Source organism: Gallus gallus, chromosome 1 (genome assembly GCF_016699485.2).
Source record: "Gallus gallus isolate bGalGal1 chromosome 1, bGalGal1.mat.broiler.GRCg7b, whole genome shotgun sequence".
In the NCBI taxonomy this organism is placed as follows: Eukaryota; Metazoa; Chordata; class Aves; order Galliformes; family Phasianidae; genus Gallus; species Gallus gallus.
Genome location: NC_052532.1, coordinates 67,888,358 through 67,906,835, shown reverse-complemented (window position 1 = coordinate 67,906,835; position 18,478 = coordinate 67,888,358). Strand labels below are relative to the sequence as shown.

Below are 18,478 nucleotides of genomic sequence, written 5' to 3'. Positions count from 1 at the left end.
GAGGCACTTCTAATTTGTTCCACTGCTTATGGAAGGTTCATGAGATCGGACTTATCTTGTCAAAGGAGAAGCAGAGAGGAAGAAAAAAGAGGCATGGGGATTGCATGGAGCTCTCTTCTGTTGGTCAGCCACAGCTCTGAATATTTTTGCAATGGTTCGCTGATGAGAGTTGTGGCTGCTTTTCCAGACTAGCACATTACAGTGTTTCCATGTGCATTCTCTCCTTGCCACCCTTCTCAAACATGTTGGAATGTCAGTACCTTGAGCTCACAGAAGTCAACAAATGAGGGAGATCAGCAGGATAAAGGTGGCACAGCTCAGACTTCTATTTACTTCATCTTTAGCAAAGTACATGCAAAAGTAATCAGTGATCACATCTATTTTTTTCTCCAGTTTCTGCTTAGTTAACTAACTGAGGCAGTAACTTAATTTTTCTTTGGGTGTTGGTATTCAGGAAACACTCTGGAGCTGAGATCAGAGCTCTGTTGGTTTGGATATATGTACTAAAAACTTAAACATCTTTTACTGAGCCAGTATATTTTGTCTCTGGTATGCAGTCAGTCACTTGTTATGCCACAATAACTTTTCTGTATGTCTTACCTCAGAGACTCACACCCTTTCCTGCTGTGTTTAACTGTGTTAAAGCAAAGAGAAGACAACAGTGTGGCAAAAAGGAACAACTCATTAACAAGAGTGCTGCTGGCCCTGTGTGTTTAAGAATGACAGATTTAAATTCATACCTAATATGGTCTAGAATTCCAACGGAGGACAGAGGCACTGAGCAATATGAATGTTGACCTACTGGGGGATCTTTTGGAAGAGAAGCTGCTGCTTACCTTTATGTACATGAACGATCCTTGTGTCTTCTTTCAAAGAATAGATCAGTTCCTCTTATTGTTGAGACCCAGCCAACTGCTTCATACCCATGTGTAAATTTGCTGTCTGATTGCTGTCGGCTGTAAGAGATGGCTACATTTCATCAGAACATTACAGAACATAGCTGTTGAAATATCTTGACTGAAAAGTATGCTGAATTGCTCTGGTTGCTTTATTATTTTCACTCTGAGAATGTTCTCCCCAGGTCTACTCTCAGTTAATTAAAAATAGTATTTGTCAATATCATACGGTTACTGGAAAATTTTCCAAAATGAGTTTAGCCATAATACCCTTTCTTACTGATGTTACTGAGAGAAATAAAGCAACACGGAGTCACTACTCACTTCAGCTGTAAATACTAAACTAGCTTAAGTAGACATTTCTGTTACTAATAACCTTTTCTACACACTAATGAAATACAATTTGAAATCACAGTATAGATAAGTACTACTGTAACCCTTTACTTTTTTGTCTCCAGCTCTTTACATCAGCCATGTGAAGTCAATAGTCAAGGTGTGTTGTGGACAGAGGTTTTATCCTTGTCACAGATTCTATTGGGAAGCTGCCTCATAGCTACCACTCGCTGGTTTGTACCATCTTTTACCACTGATGTTCCACTGTTAAGGAGAAAGGGCAGGAGTCATCTCATTTCTTTTTATTTCCCGAATGCTTTTCTAGACTCCATTGTCACATTAGCTGAGTCTCTCCCAGTCTTTATCATATCAAACCTCTTGGTGTCCATTTTAGAGATGGAGAAGGTATTCTCGGTATTCTCCTTATTTATGGAAGTTGTCCTGAAATGCAGGGAGATTGACTAATTCCATAGGCACACAGGAATCCAAATCCCTTAACAGGATTTCTCATCCCCTGTGTAGCCTATTCAGCAACCCAGTAACTACAGTCAGATAAGCAGGATGAATGCCCCAGGCAAAATCCCAGCTTGTTTTCTTCAAAAACATGAGTTGTACCTAAAATGTTAAGCAGAGAGTTGAGTACTTCCTACCCTACAGTGGTAGAGAGACCAGGGCTGCGGTGGGTGTGAGTAAATGTGATGACTGGGGCTATTCTTGAGCATGATTTGTGGAAGAATAAGTATCTGTGCCTATCATGAGTGTTACCTGTAATTTTTTTCCATTAGTCAGATTTTTCTGACTCCTTGTACAAAAAACTTAACTTGACTACCTTTTTTGCTGATTGTATACTGAGTAGATTTTAGTCCTGAAGGGTGGGCAGGAACTTTTTAAGATAAAGCAAAACTCTTCTACCTTATTCAGGACAAACTACAGTTTTGTCTAATTTTCTAGAAGAGTATCTTTTTGACTGGGTTTAGAATTAAGTGGTTTAATTGTCAATTGGTAAACCCCAATGACGTTATTTTTTGTAAAGAATTCCTGAGCTTTCCAGATAGCAGTGCCTCTATTTATATTCAACTCTGTATAACTGCTGTGGAAGAGATTTTTAGATCTGCATTGTGAATGAGAGGATGATGTCTTCCCAAGTGAGATTTAGAGCCAAGAATATCACAGGCTATGAAGGAAATGCACAACCTATACATCTTTTTGTGTTCAGATGAACTTATCAGTCAGCATTAAGGACAGGATGATTTGAATGTGATCATTTGTATCACAGTTTGGAGATGAAGAAGGTACAAAAAGTCAATTTAACTAAGGCCCTTCTAAGGATTAAAGGTTCTTTATTTAGTAATCTAGCTTTACATGTGTGTAATGAATGCAGTGAAAATTAATGTTTAGAATTCTGATAGAAAGGGGATGGAGAAAGAGAGAGAGAGAGAGGGAAAGACATACATACAATTTATTCTGTTTTTTTTTAATTTGATTTGAAAGGTAAATGGGCAATTTTCATTTTGCATCAGGGACGCTATTTGAAATCACTTTTATTTGCTTTACACAGTTCTAGTCAGTTAGAGGAACTTTGTGCCTTCCTAATGTGAGAATTCAGCCATTTCTTTGACTTCAAGGGTTTTTTTTCTTAACATCCTGCAATGTCAGAAAGACATTTTTCCCACTTTGTAGAGCCTTGTGGTTACATTTTCAAAAGACCAATTCACATTGATTGCACACCAGACTGGATGCCAAATGAGACCTCAAATGAGACACTAATCTACCTCATTCACTTTGAAGGAGCAAATTCTTTGAGTGTTTCCTTTTAAAGTCAAAGTTAAAGGCATCTCCTTTCCCTGCATGCAGTACTTAAGCTCTATTAATTGAAGAAAGAAGGACAGAAGAGGAGGATATTGCAAACAAAATAAAATATAGTTTAACTTTTTACAGCATATTATCTAGGAAGAGAGTATCTGCATTGTGAGTAAAACTTGGCAATTCATAGTGAATAAAAGTTACAGAAGACATATGAGAACTATTCAGGCTTACCTCAGCAGAGCTACATCCTCTCCATTTGTTTGCTTTTGGTGTAGTCTAGGTCTTGGCCCTATTTCTGCAAAGAGATGCTATTATTCACTTCCTTTCTTCCATTCGTTCAGATCTATGCTTTGCAAAAATGAAAACTATTTAATGCAGGTAGGTAACATATTCTTAAACCTCTCTGCCTTTGCAAGAAGGTAGTCATTGATTCCCTGAGATGCTTTTCCAATTGGAATTCACTGTAGGAAAAGTGTAATCTATGGAAACACACAGTATCTTTTGATAGAGTTTGTTGAACTGGCATCAGTGATAGGTACTGTTGTAATCTGTCTGGACTTATTTGTTTTTTGCCAAATCAGTGTAGAATTCATTTTTTTTCCAGATACTACTTACAAAGGGCACTGTGATTACAGATACTAGTTTAACTTTTAGGACAACCTTTGGCCCTGACCTTCTCTTGGGACTTTTTTGAAGGGGGACATTTATATAAGTGAGAGTGAATGGGGAAAGTAAACCATCTCTCAGCTTTTCCCAGATGTTCCTGTAAACTGAGGGAACGACTGTTCTGGAAGCCAAAGGATTAAAAAAAAGACCAACCAACCAACAAACAATCAATCAGAATCTAACTCTTTGCACATAAATATGTAGAGACTTGAAAACACATATGCAAAAGTGAATGAATACAGATTTTCAAGCTGTCCAGGTCGTCATCTTGTGTAATGGGATTCATCATATTTATCGTGAGCTTTAGCAAGCTGAAGCATCCATAAGCATGTCTTACTGTGTAGAGACAGTACATGCATACCCAGCAGTAGCTGCAGACTTGGCTGAGATTCTTCTACCGTGTTCATTGCATTAGTCTTTCTCCTGCTAGTTATGTGAGTTGTCTGATGTGTGTCCTGTTATCCGGACCACACAGAGATCTGGACGAAACAGAGCTTAATCAGACTTGCACAGCCTCAATTCTCTAATCTGTTAGTGTGACATATAAGAAATTCAAGCTTCTGTAGTACCAAGAGTGTCTTTACCATCAAGCTTTTGTGTTATGAGCAGTCATCAAGGTGAAGACATCAGTGGGAGTAGGCATGGCAAATAACTCCTCCACTGTGTCTACAGAGCAAGATCATAAATTACAGTGATGAGAGATATAAATGAACTATCAGTGAATGTTTTCTAACAGTAAACGTTGTCAAATACTGAAATTGCTTGCTTAGGGATGCTTTAAAATGTGAGATATGTATCACCTAAGTATTCTTACAGATAGGTTAAACAAACCTCTTTCAGAAATGGTTTTAGGTATAGATAGTGTGCCTCCTCTACTTTTTATGATTCCTTGAGCACACTAACAGGGCTGTTGAAAGCTTTTATGTCTTTTCCATCTGTTGACCTGCAAGCAACAATCCCCTGTAAAATCGATGAAGAGAATTGTCCCAAAACCACTGGCTAATATGAATGAATCAATGCTCCTAATTTTTTAATGAGGATTTGAGGATTTGTTTTTCATTAGGCCAATTAAGAATGTAAAGGAGTTTGACAGCATGGATTTATGTGTCATATATCTACAATCAAGCTTCACTGATGGCAAATATATATGTGTATGTGTTTAATGCATAGGAAACAATGTTATGAGAACCATCCATGGTGTAGGAGAGATGATGACCCAAATGGTACTAAGCAGAGGATCTATATTTCCCATCAGTGTCCCTGATGTACAGCCAAGCATTCACCCAAGCAAGCAAGCCACCACCTCAGAGAATGAAGATGTGATTGTAATGGACACCAAATTGAAAATCATTGAGATTTTACAGGTAATAATCATCAATGGAATGTTAAATGGCAATCATTTTGTATTTATTCACTTGCTTACATAATGGCAGTTATGTTCTCCAGAACCTGTGTTCTTACTATTCACTGAGCTGTTCGTTATGCGAATAACACTTTGATATAAGGGAGAACACTACTTTGTGTGACCAGTTGTACAGTTGTGGTCCTCACTCTATTACACCTCCAAAGGAACTAGATGCTATAGAAACTCTATCACTGTAACTGTGACAACACATAACTTGGATGTTGAGCTACCTCACTAATGTTTTCTGAAGACAATGTATGCGTTTCCAGTTTCATTAGCACTCATTTTACACTGATACAGCTTATTTTTTTTGACTTTAGTATTTGAGTGGATATAGATCCACCGAGGTCATGCAAGGTCATACCATTTTGAAGTTGTTTTCAGATTTCCACTGTTAGCTGCCTACAGAGTATTCTCAATTACCATTTTCTCCCAGCTGAACTGACAAGTCGTATGACACTAGCATGCCTCCTGAGATACAATTTTCATTTTGTGCTAATAATGAGTAAAGTGGCAGACATTTGTTCTGCATATCACATCCCAGTTCTTGAAATACTTAGCACTGAAAGAGTTTTTCAGTATTTTCTGTAAATCCTGCTGATCTGTTGGTACCATTGTCACTTCTGAAGGATTCCATTTGTTCTGAAGGCTTATAAATGATTCAGATTACCTTAATTACTTGTCATCTGAAAGGCTACCAATTATTAGGGCTCCAATACTGCATATGTTAATTTCAGATCTGCTCTGGCTTAAGGCTTATGGAGTGTTATAAATGTGGGATGTTAAGGCTTATGAGAGTGTTACGAAGTGATACCTCCTAAAGAATAGCATTCATGTGTCCTATTTGTCAGTTTCCTTTGATTTGCTGACTGTGTAAGTTTCCTTCTATGTGTCTTGCTCTATTGGTTGATGCATGGAAGAATGATTCCAGGACACCAGCCTCTTCCTGTAGGTTCCCTGTCTACTCACAGGAAAAAGAATCACATTTCTGTCTCAACCTTTCCTCTTCCACAGCGTATCTAGTGCAAGATTTATTGTATTGTCATACATAGCTAGTACAGTGACGGTTAAGACTGTTCTATTTTAAGAAATATTAAGCTTATAGTAATTGTTCCTCTTATTTTAAGTAGGGACATATTTTTACTTAACGGTTTCTGTACTACCATCAACCAGAATTAAACAGATGGCCTGATAGACTTAGGTGACATGTGGACTGCGGAAATGTGTAGTTGTAAAAATCTTGCTCCTGTAATGACAGGGTAACTTGATCATGGAATCACAGTAAACCTACCTATTTTCTGTTTCTTATTAGAAGATTTTAATGAAAAGGTACTGTTTCTTTAACTAACATTTTATTTGGTTCAAGACGGCATAGATGGCGCTAGTTACATGAGTGAAATCCTATTGCAATAATGAGGGTCTGGGAAGCTTGAATGACTAGTTACAGATCAAAGAAACAAGTTGGCACTATTTGCTAAGTCATCACCTGTCACCTGAGTCTTGGTAACTTAATATATGTACTTTTATCCCCACTGAAACAGAAACGTTAAATAATTGTAAACCTTTTCCATTGTCCGCTTACATTTACTGTGGGATAAAAGCATATGTGTGGGAAGTACTGCAACTCAGTTGATGAGCAGTCAGGTGTTGAAATGTAGAAATCTGTCAGTCCTTCAGGTGATGCTTCTGTTTCCAGCCAACTTATTTTCCTCACTTTTACATTTTAAAAGCAGCACTTACAGGTTTGGTTTAGGATCTTTCCTGTATGAGTTTCAGTTTTCACTGCTGAAGGCACCAACAATTAAAAGGAAACATCTGTCAGGCATCTGAGTGGGTGAGCCTTGAGCCTGTCATCTTTACACTCAGCCCCACTCCACTTCTTATCTCCACGAGGCCTCAGATGTCTGACTGAAATATGAAATAATCTGTTTCAACCTGGGTTTGGATATATTGATCTGGCTTGTAGGCAGTGAGGACAAGGCAGCGTGCTGGTGCTGCTAGACAAGTCAATTTGTTTCTTAGTATTCATCTGTAGGCAGGGCAGTGTTTGATACATCTCAGGATGGTAGAGGTGGGGGGAAGAAGTCATGGCAAACTGAAATAAATATAACTAATTCATTTCGCATAGTGGATGTATTTATCATAATAATAACCATGTACACACACACACACACAACCCTAAACTCATGTTATTAAAAAAAAGTCTGATTTTAAACAACTTCTTGTAGTTTATTCTCAGTGTTAGACTGGACTATAGAATATCCTATATGCTGTCTATCTATAAGAGAGAGTTTGGGGAAAACAATGAGAACGTCGATAGCTCTACAACCTCCCCGCCTGACGCATCAGGGATTCCCTCAGGTAAATATTGCTATTGTATTGCAATGTAAAATAATTCTGTGTAAATTTCTGCATTGTTCCAAATATTCAAGTAAGCAATAAACTGAACTGCACCAAAAAGATGAGTGTCAGTGAACTTGAAAAGCTTGTGATAAAATGGAAGTCTTAACAAATCCCACAAAAAGAGATATTTGCTGGTTTGTCCTCCACTAACTAAAATGTAATTCCTTTTTCCTGTTATGGCAATTTATTCTCTTATTTGTACACTCCCCAAAACACTGGAAGATGAAAAGTGTAGCAGAGCACACAGATTTTGAAAATATGTTTGAGAGTGGATGAGGACAGCTTTAAGTGAGGTGAATGTAGAATGGGAATTGAGTGGCTTTCCAAGGGAGAGTTGTGGTGCATTCAGTGGTACTTAAAAGGCTGACAGCTGTATGTGTGATGAGCTACAGGTAAGGGAGAATTTAGTTGGAGGTGATGTGCAATAACGGTGTGGCTAAGAAAGACTAAAGTCTTAAGTAGTAAGGTATATTAAAGTAATTCTAAGGAAGAATAATAGTGCGATAAATAATGTGGCTCATGATGAATATTGTAAAGGTCATGTGTCTCATTTTACTGCTTTGTACAGGTTGGCTGATCTAACAAAAAATGTAGAATTTTCACATTCTGTGTCATTTGTGACACAGTGCCAATGTCGATCTAGTCTATCACTAGAATTTGTCTCTTCCAAAGTAGTAGTAAAACATAATATAACGGCTGTATGTTCTAGTTCTTTCCTACTGTTCTTCCCCTTTCATTTTTCCATTACATGCAAGGAATTTTGTCTAGCTGAGAGATGCAGTTAGACCTTAAGTTGATAACATCCAATTTTAAAGATGGAATTCTTTTTAACTTGCAGGTTAAACGAACATCAGTGTTCTTTACAAATTTTTATTTTGATTGTTTTCCAGCAATTGTTCCAGACATAGATGAAATTGCAGCTCAGGCTGAAACCATGTTTGCTGGCAGGTATAATCTCTGAAGTTTTACCTGTCTATATTAATCCTTTTTTTCACACTGATACTTACTATGGACAATGTCTCTTGATTCTGTATGTGTTTTCATACCCCATTCTCTTCACTTGGCTAATTCTTATTACGTAACCTACACACAGACAGAAAAGGCCTGGATTTTGAACAGACTGGCCAGTGGGTGGGACTTGCTGAGGGACTGGGGTGACAACCCTCTTGATCTGTAGTTGTAAGAGCGTTGGTACGTTGGTAGAAAGTTTGTTCCCAAAGACAGGTGGGGAATGGTGTACAGGTGTGTTTGACTTAACCACACTATTTTTTTCTCTCTATAATATGCTTTTAGAGATAGGCACTTTTCTAGTACATTTTATGGCTGTTGACGCAAATTTCTTGGATCAGTGGGTTACTGTTGCATCTTGTCTTGAAATTACTGAGAAACTTTTATAAAAAATAATCTATTTCATGTGGCTCCACAAATCAACTGTGGACCACTTGCCATAATCTCTGGACCACCAGAGGCCTGTAGATCACAGATGATGCTTGCAAAGTTTTGGAAGTGTTTTCATCTATGCTGTGAACAACAATAACAAAAAACAAGCACAGAAAATATCCACACTGGAGAATTATTACCCTTATTACTCTACTGGTTTAACTTTTCTGGAACGATTATAATTATACCAGTAAAAATGTTTCCCATTTAGACAAGGCCTCAGACTTGAAAGATTTTCTTGGAGCTAGGGACAGAGATCCTCAAGATAGGATTTCTCATCTTTCCTTTCTGTCCCTAATGTGCTTTCAGTCTTCACCAGTGAGAGCAATGCCTCCATTCCTTTCCCTGAACTCTCATAATGTAAAACAACACATAGCCCATGGCATCTGCATCTTCAAAATGAACAGAGAGACTGAATGGTTTCTTGGAAACATTATTTCTGCTTTGATATGTTAAATAAATCTGATTTCTGTTGCTCTAGATTGTAAATACGATGCTTTTTTCAACTCCCACAATTTTTGAGCTTTTTTTTTTTTTTGAATGAAATCTTAGTATCAGCTGAAAAGGGAAAGATTAAAAAGGATAGGGTCCAATTAATCTCTGATAAAATGCCATTGACTTCAGTTAGTTCGAACTGTGAATGAACTTGGTGCAGTTTATCTAAAACGTAAATGAATGTTTTTGCAATATGGATTTTAATCACAATATTTGACACATTTCATACATATTTACATTCATTCTGTAATATCTCTTCTGCTACAAGATTGCCAAAACAGCGTGTTAATGTAGGATTTAAATACTTATAAAATATATTAAAAGGGCATTTATAACTTATATCCCACAGCATATTAGATTTGGTTGTAAGAGCTGTATTGAATTAAGATTGTACGTTTATTGCATATTTCTGTCAAAAGATTTTATTATTTTACTTTATTTGGTCTTTTTTTTCCCCCCATATCTGTTGAAGAAAAGAAAAGAATGCGGTTCAGCTTGATGATGAAGGGGGCAGAACCTTTTTACGAGTCCTCATTCACCTCATCATGCATGACTACCCTCCTTTGCTCTCAGGTGCTCTGCATCTCCTATTTAAGCACTTCAGCCAGAGAGCAGAAGTTCTGCAAGCATTTAAACAGGTATCAGTGGGCATATAATTATTGTAGGGAACTGTGGGGAAAGTCTTCCCAAAGACTGAGGGTTTTTTTGCCTGATTTGCTGTTTGTATGTTGGTTGCTCTGAAAATAATACCTCCTATTTGTTTCTATGGAAAATACAACTCTACTTGACAGAACAGATTGTCAGCTAAAAAACTCTATTTTTCAACATAGTCACCACCATTAGCTATGCATTTTTGCCAGTGAGAAACAACAGCAGACATGCCATTCATAAAAACCTGTGCTAGCTGCATTGCCATGTGGAACATGGCTTGTCTTTCAGGTTGTTCTCACCACTGCTGAAATGCACCACCCACCTCCTCACTGTGCTCACGTACACTGCTTGGTCTCCATAAACATTCAGTAAGTGCTGATGAATGTCAATGGGTGTCATTTTTTTCTGCATGGAGGAATTCAGTGACACACTGTTGCTTCATACACACTTCCATGTCAGACACCATTTAGTCATATTGCCCCTCTGCTGCCATCTGTCACGTGGCAACAAAACGTAATGGAGTATTGGTGGGAAGGTTCAACCTATCCTGCTGTCACACCAGCATCTGTTTCTGATGTCGTGGGCCAGCATAATGAAATAGGAGGCATTACTTTTGGAGCACCCCTCATGATTTGACAATGCTTAAGGGATTTTTCTTAAGGGTCCCAAATTTAATTTTTGTTTTGTTTTGTTTATATTAGAGGTGAACATATGTGCTCGTGCATGTTCTAGTTGTGTATCTGTAACTGAAAAATCTACGTCCATGGTGACAGCTGGGTCGCAGATATCTCGCAGTGAGACTTCATGTAGTGATCCCTCAGAGACAGAGCTAGTAGCTTATGTTCTGCAAGCGGTGTACTTGTGTCAGCAATAAGACTTTCCTGTCTCCAGGATTACCTAAACTGTATGTAAAGCAGTACTGCTATAAATGCGGTGTTTTCAGTTCTAGCTGTAATTCAGGTGTCCTTGCATGGGGTCCTTGCATCCACTGCATGATACAGATATGCCCAAACAACAGAAAGCCAGTAACAGGGCCAAATCTGTCTTCAGCTTTTACTCTTTTGTCTTGATGGCATTGCATGTGCATGCTCCATGTGTCAGGGGATTAGTATTGGGAAATCTGATGTCATGGGGCTAGATAACAGACCCATCTCTGTTACGTAACCCTATAGCATATGTTGTTAAGACCATCTGATGTTTATTTTGGGAGTTTGCTAGCATATTGTCTCATTGTTATGTAAGATGTGGAGGCTTCTCTTGTTTAAAAACAGATGAATGATAAAGACCTGGAAAGCTTTTGTTTAATGTTTTTTGCAGTGTAGCATAATGGCCTCCCACCAGGATGTTAATGTTAGGCCTTGCAGATTAGGTGCATAAATAGCTATAATTACCAGGTTTGCAAGGATTTGAGTAGCTTAACATGTTTTCATGAAGGAAGGAAAAGGCTAATTGGCAAATACACAAAAAAGAGTATAGAGAACCTGAAATATGAATATCTGTGAGTGAGCAACATTCGTAAATTCTGCTAAATAACAAGGGTTTACCAAGCTACGAGAAGAAGATGAAAATTCTGTATTACAAGGTAGTGAATATTTGCCTGCAAGTAATGATTTCTTTTTTCAGCGTTCCTATCAGTTTTCCTATCTGCCACGTGACTGTATTCTTTTAAACAAGCAAGATTTCTTAATGGTGCCTATTGGTTTACCGTGAAGATTACTGTATTTTTTGGTATATCATCTTCATTAACAATCCTGGGAGAGCAAAGAGCATTACAAAGAAAGGAAGTGTGTAGATGATGGTAAAACAAAGAACTAGAAATAACAGTGAAAAGCAGGAATAGACAATTTGAGCAGTACAAGAAAACTAAAGTGCAATTAAACTTAGTAAGATGCAGCTGCTCAGTGGGAACTGTTCGAGCCTGAACGGTTCGTGAGCTATTCAAACAAGTTTGTTTTTTTTAACTGGACTAACGGTGTTAAAGATCCAGTATTTCTCACTGTTTGATTACAATGATGATCATTAAGTTGCTGGCCATTCTGACATTTCTTCGTATCTCTTGATTCCTTGACATATCATTATTTTTCTGTTTTGTTTTCTTCTTTGTTTTCTTTTTCTTAGTACTATGTTGATAGATTAAGCTATTTCAAATCATATTGTTTTAATATCATGAGGATCATCATCAAGGCATCAGAGCTTACTCTGTTGAGAGCTCAAGGCCTTGTGAATATGTATTTGTGCTGAAAATGTCTTGCAGTGTATTAAGGAAGGAAGGAGAATGATGTGAATATTATAGCTATCCTGCTTTGGGCAACCACAGCTCTGCTGTAGGTTTTTACTGAACGGATGCTAAAAACACCATATATGCCACATCTTAATTTCACAGGGAAGGTTACAGAAAACATCTGAAATCAGGGTCCTAGAATGGAAACTGTCAAGCGAGTTTCCCAGGTTAAGTGCTAGTGCTATAATAGCCTTACGATTTACTGTATTTATAGGTTCAGTTGCTGGTGTCTAATCAAGATGTTGATAACTACAAGCAAATCAAGGCTGATCTTGATCAACTGCGTCTGACTGTAGAAAAATCTGAACTGTGGGTTGAAAAAAGCAGTAATTATGAGAGTGGAGAAGGGGGCGATAATCAAACCAAAGGGGGAGAAGAGCCAATAGAGGTGAGTTTAATGCCTTTGCTGCTAGAATTGTTTCAATATGAATGTGTAGTTTGATGAGCAACTGCAGATTAATCATTTGGTAGATCAAAATAGCAAATCAAGAGTGACCAATATTCTGTCTGGGCTTTAGGATTAAACCGAATAGAAGATAGAAGTTTTTTAAATCAGTGTGTTGAATCACATTATCAGTGCGTTCACTTCTACTCTTTTCAGTAACTGCATTCTTACTTCACAGAGCTGCCTTCCTTTCTGCCCAGCAAGCAAGCCATAATGTATGGCATAATGGAAGTCATGTAGGAATCACATCTTGGGAGTTGTGTTGACTTGCTAGGAGGAGCAGGCAATATCTGTTCTTGAAGCTAGGAGAGAGGAGCACAATTGAGTGCCCATTTTCAAACACTCTTAGCAAGCCTACTCTCAACCAGGCATTAACTTAAGAAAATCAAGATTTTTAAAGTGAACAGTTTTTTTTTTAACCTCTGATTTTCCAGATCCTGGGGAATTTTGTGTTTTCAAAGACTCTTGGACTTGAATCTGGAACCATGAATACCTGATTTTATTTGTTTGTTTGTTCATTTATTTTAATTTTTGGGGTTTTTTTTTGTGTGTGAAAGCTGAAGTCCTTAAATAATCGTCCAACTGCACTATGAGTTTGTAAGGAAATTTGAAGTTTTACAAGATTTGCTCTGGTTGAGGTTTGTGGCATAATAGTAGACAGAGCAGGCTCTTCCCCCAGCATTTATTTCTGCTCTGTCACTTTCTTCAGTGTAAGTGATTTTCTGACACATCACTTTCCTAGTAGTTTTCTGACACATCACTTTCTTCCCTAGTAGATTTTCCTCCACTGGCAAAAATGTAGGAAGCCAAGTGTAGATTATAGAGGACTGGGAAGCTGGTGTATTTTGGAAGAGTAGGAGCCATTGAGAAGACAGTGAATAATTACAGATACCTAGAAGACACTCTAGACTTGTCAGATGGGAAAGAAGATTTTATGTGGCTTCAGAAGGGGGGAAATCCAGTCTTTCATGGGATAATCCTGATTTCTTGCGACAGTGCAGGTCTTAGTCTTTGATAGAAAGTAACTGAATTTAGTTGTGTCAGAACTGGGGAGGAAGAAAGACTTCATGAACTTAAGTGGGTGCAACTTCCTGCTTTCTTTCTTCAAGATTAGCTCTAGTAGGAAAGAAAATGGTCCTTTATATATTTAATGAATGGAAAATGGAATGGGAAGACAGGGTACAGAATTGCAGCAGGATATTACAATGTCTTTTGGTTTTTTGTTTCTTCTAAGCAGTAATATATTTTTGAAGTGTAATAAGATCCTTTTATTCCTACAGATAGCTCTAATGTTGAGGAAACTCAAGGAAGGAGGATTCAAAGCAATGTGCTTTAGACAAAAGCATCTCTAAGTGAAATGTTTTCAGTATTTTTTCCCATTAGACATCAGTGGGTCTGTATGGATTAGCATTGCTTCAGTAGATGTGCAGTATTATCTCTGACAGGTCTGTGAGCATATTGTATCAGAACAGTAATATATAGTCTGCATAACTGGTTAGCTTATCTGATAATAATTCCATGAGAGCTGCACTAATATACAGTAGCTCAGAATTTTGTCCTTTATTCTTTCCTTGATAAATTATTCCTTAAGTGACATGAAATGTTTTTACCTTGCGAAACTACTTTATATAGTAAATTCTCTCTTTGATATCTTAATTGAGTTAAGATGTAAGGTGCTGGTCATAACCTACAATGTATGAAGCAGGTGACTAGCTTCAAGCAGATAAATATCTTGAGAAATCCCATGTTTTTGTTTTTTTTTTTTTTTAATAAGTCCTGAATATTCAGTACTGAGGTGGATGAACTTGTAGGTCCTCAGGAATAAGCTCCATTAGCTTGTGCTTAATTTCTCCCAAGCAAAACTGAAGTGTGCACAAAGGCTTAAATTACATTCCAGAACAGTATGTTAAGCCCACATTTCTGTCTTCACACTGCAAGACCACTGTGTTTTAAAAAAAATCATGTGTTTTTCTTTACTCTGGGGCTTCCAAGTATTTTTGGATCATTTTTTCACCCTCTTTTTTTTTAAATAGCTTTGGGCTAGAGGTGTTTGATTTGTTTGTTCATTTTACATGCAATCACACGACTACAGAAACAGAAGTTTTGGAAGAGTGGCCCTGTTTTTCTAAACAAAGTATCCAGAGTTCTCTGCAACAGAACAATAAACCTTGCAGTTACGCAGGATCATCTTGATAGGAATTGGAGTTCAGAATTATAGTAGAGTGTTTGGAGTTAAGTCAGACATGAATTAGGTATCACATAGTATTAGGAATGCTGAAACTGATCTCATGTAACTGAGCCTTACTTAGGAAAAGCGGATAAAGACTCTTTACTTGGTTGTCTCCAGTTAGGGTAGACTATGGACTAGTGTGGACTATGAAAAATGTGTCTTTATTGTCCTCTTACTTGAGGATGCTTTGATGATGTAGCACCAGAAACACACATCTGAGAAGGAGAAATATACAGTCTCAGTAAAAGGACTCATAGGTGGAAGTGGAATACAGTGCAGTGGAACTTACAGAATTTCTCATCTTCACAACTTCGGAGAGGTTTCAACTGGTATAAACTTTCAGCACTCTCAAGTGCTTAGTATTTCCTTGCTCTCCTATTCTGGTCTTCAGTAGTTTGCTTTGGTTGTGGAAATGTTTGAATCCCATATCCTAAAAGTGGGGAGAAATACTCAGGAAGGACCTTTCTCAGTGCAAGCTCTATGACTTCCCATCCCTTATGGAAAAGCGTGACAGAGAATGTCTATCATGGGGCATAACAAGGCAAGATATGCAGCTGAGTGTCTGTGGTATCCCAGTGGTGTGATTAGCTCTTGATAACTACATCTGTGGAACACTCTTATGGGTTCAATAAACAGGTTTTTATTTTGTTAGGAGATAGGGATAGATTCTGCAGTTTAATGCTGATCAGCATTTCCAGATAAGATGTATAGTTCACATGGATTATAAAACTACTTTGATTGAGGAAGAAGTCTGATAAAAGGAACAGGTAGATTAATCTTGGTTAACCCGCAGTCCCAGAACAGGAGAGAGTGGTTAATTATAGCAAAGAGCCTGAAATATCTTCCAAAGTATTGATTCAAACAGGCAGAGAGAAGGCAGCATGCATACTAACAAACCTAAACAAATAAAAATCCACTGTTGTTGCATAGATCAACATGACCATGCTTGAACAGCAGTGCTGACACTGTTATAAACAGCTTCCATGGCCAAGTGGTTCAGCTAGCTGTTCTTGCCCTGCTGGAAATTAAGACCAGATGGAATTTATAGAACTTCTAATCTTCACAGTCAGCTAAGAAAGTTCAGAGAGTTTTCAGGTACCATAAACATTCCGATTGGTGTGTACATCTGTTTTAGCCCGGTTCTCATTCCTAAGACATTAGGAAAATTTGAATATAAAATGAAACTTGGAAATGTGCTACACGTGCAAGGTAAGGTTCTTCTTCTCATAGTACCTGAGTTCCTAGTTGATTCTTCCCTATATCTGGTCAATGTTTTGAGGGTATGTTCTCTTCTAGGAGGATCAGAAGCATGAGGGCATAGAATAATTGTCTCAAATCGTGTTGGAAATTTGAAATGAGGGAAGGATGTGAATGTTAATCTTTTAAATCACTGGACAGTAACTTATGGATGGTTACTGAAGGGTCGTATTGTCTATGTTAAGTCTGTTCCTTGTGAGGTGCTATAATGCTGTTTCTCCACTTGTTGTTGCCTTGCATAATTAGTTAATATTGAGGAAAATGCAGTAGATCTATTCTTGTTATATGTTCTTTGTTACAGGAGCCAAATATTTTGAGTCCAATACAGGATGGAACCAAAAAACCCCAGATAGACAGCAATAAAAGCAATAACTACAACATTGTTAAAGAGGTTGGTACACCTGTCAAGAAACTTGCTTGAAATACTTGTGTGATAAATTGATTTAGTAATTATTTTAAAATATTCTATTTATGTTTTTATTTAATGTTTTATTTCCTTTTTTTTTTGCCTACATGTTTGTTTATTTGTTTACAGATTTTGGTTCGACTCAGCAAACTTTGTGTTCAAAACAAAAAGTGTCGAAATCAGCAGCAGCGATTGCTGAAGAATATGGGTGCCCACTTGGTAGTCTTGGACCTTCTGCAGATACCCTATGAAAAGGTTGGTCTGATGGTTTTGATGGTAAAGGACATGACCTCAGTGAAAGGAAGGTCTCAAAAGATCTCAGAATCAATTTGAAAAATTCTCCATGCTAAATTCTGTGAACTGTGGTACAACTATAAAATAATGATGGATTTCTCTCCCTTGATACTAATGAGATCAGGATCAAGTTTAAGTATGACTCTACACAAAATGTGTTTTATTAGGAGTTAATATAGACTGCTTTAGGTTCCTGTATATCACTGTGCTGACATCCCATTTCTAAAATGATTAAACCTTAGAATTACAGACACATTGTACAGTCATAAATGATGATTCAGTGGAGCCCTTGGCGAAGTATCTAAATTCTTCTATTAGGTCCTGATATGAGTGCTAGTGTAGATACATACAATGGACAAGCAGGCTTTCAGGGACCAATTCTGAAATCATTTCAGTATTTCTGTGATGGTGAGCCTCTAACCTAGGTCTACTTCTGGGTTTTCCGTAAAATAATGTGATTTGTATTGATTTAGTGGCTGTGAGCATATAAGTGAATGATTTAGATGAGCTTTTAAATAGAGTATCTTTTTAGATCTTACATGAAGCACTGAAAGGAGATAGAACCTCTGGGCTGCATTTTCCCGAGTGTAATACATTAATGTTATGATAGAGACACTGGATTCAGCTCTCTTCAGTATAATAATTAGTGCTTGTTCATATAGGTGATTCATTACATCATGGTTTGACTATTATATGAGAGAAACATAAAATCTGAATGAGTCTAGACATATATATTTTTGTAGGTTATTTGTTTGATCATTAACGTGATTGACATAGACATGCACACATATTTTATATATAACTGTGTAACAGCCAAAGCTTTTCAGAAGGTGGAATCATTACAGACTAGTGAGTGCTTTTGAATATCAAGCCACTTACCACTTGTTTTTTAAACTAGGAAATGATAAACCTGCAGTAGGAAACGATGCTTTGAATTCACTATCTTTTATGTCTTGCAGTTATTACTTTATTTTTAGTAGTAGAACCCAAAAAAACCCCACAGTTCCAGAAATTCGTAAAAGAACGGTAACTGCAGACTAAGCCATGAGACCTGGGGCTAAGAAAACTGGATGGAACAAATTAGAAACTTTAGTGTTTGTGCTGTTACCTGTGTCTCCCTATGGTCAAGTAGCTTCACTGTAAGGTACAGTGTTAATGGACTCTAAAGGAAACTGGATAAGTTGCTTTTGCCAGAGGGAGAATTCCTACCCTATAAAGGCTCAGGTTTGTTCCATCCTGAATACTGCAGATATATCAAGTGTGTTTTGGTATGTCTAGCTGAAGCATTCCTCAATTCTTTCTGCAGAGCGATGAAAAGATGAATGAAGTTATGAATCTAGCCCACACTTTTCTTCAGAATTTCTGCCGAGGAAATCCTCAGAATCAAGTTCTCCTCCATAAAAATCTCAATTTATTCCTAACTCCAGGGGTAAGTATGTCATTTTACATAAATATAGAATCGCTAAAAAA

General features: G+C 37.4%; 1 protein-coding gene across 6 annotated transcripts in view; it reads left to right on the top strand.

Moving 5' to 3' along the window:
• ITPR2 (inositol 1,4,5-trisphosphate receptor type 2) overlaps window positions 1–18,478 on the top strand; it is a 264,932-nt gene that overhangs the window by 97,462 nt on the left and 148,992 nt on the right. For all 6 annotated transcript variants that reach the window (XM_046904326.1, XM_015291441.4, XM_015291434.4 and 3 more), the window contains 8 exons: window positions 4,872–5,065; window positions 7,335–7,467; window positions 8,400–8,457; window positions 9,917–10,082; window positions 12,591–12,764; window positions 16,610–16,699; window positions 16,844–16,969; window positions 18,315–18,437. In XM_046904326.1, coding sequence (XP_046760282.1) covers window positions 4,872–5,065; window positions 7,335–7,467; window positions 8,400–8,457; window positions 9,917–10,082; window positions 12,591–12,764; window positions 16,610–16,699; window positions 16,844–16,969; window positions 18,315–18,437 — 1,064 coding nt within the window. The remainder of the gene's footprint in view (window positions 1–4,871; window positions 5,066–7,334; window positions 7,468–8,399; window positions 8,458–9,916; window positions 10,083–12,590; window positions 12,765–16,609; window positions 16,700–16,843; window positions 16,970–18,314; window positions 18,438–18,478) is intronic.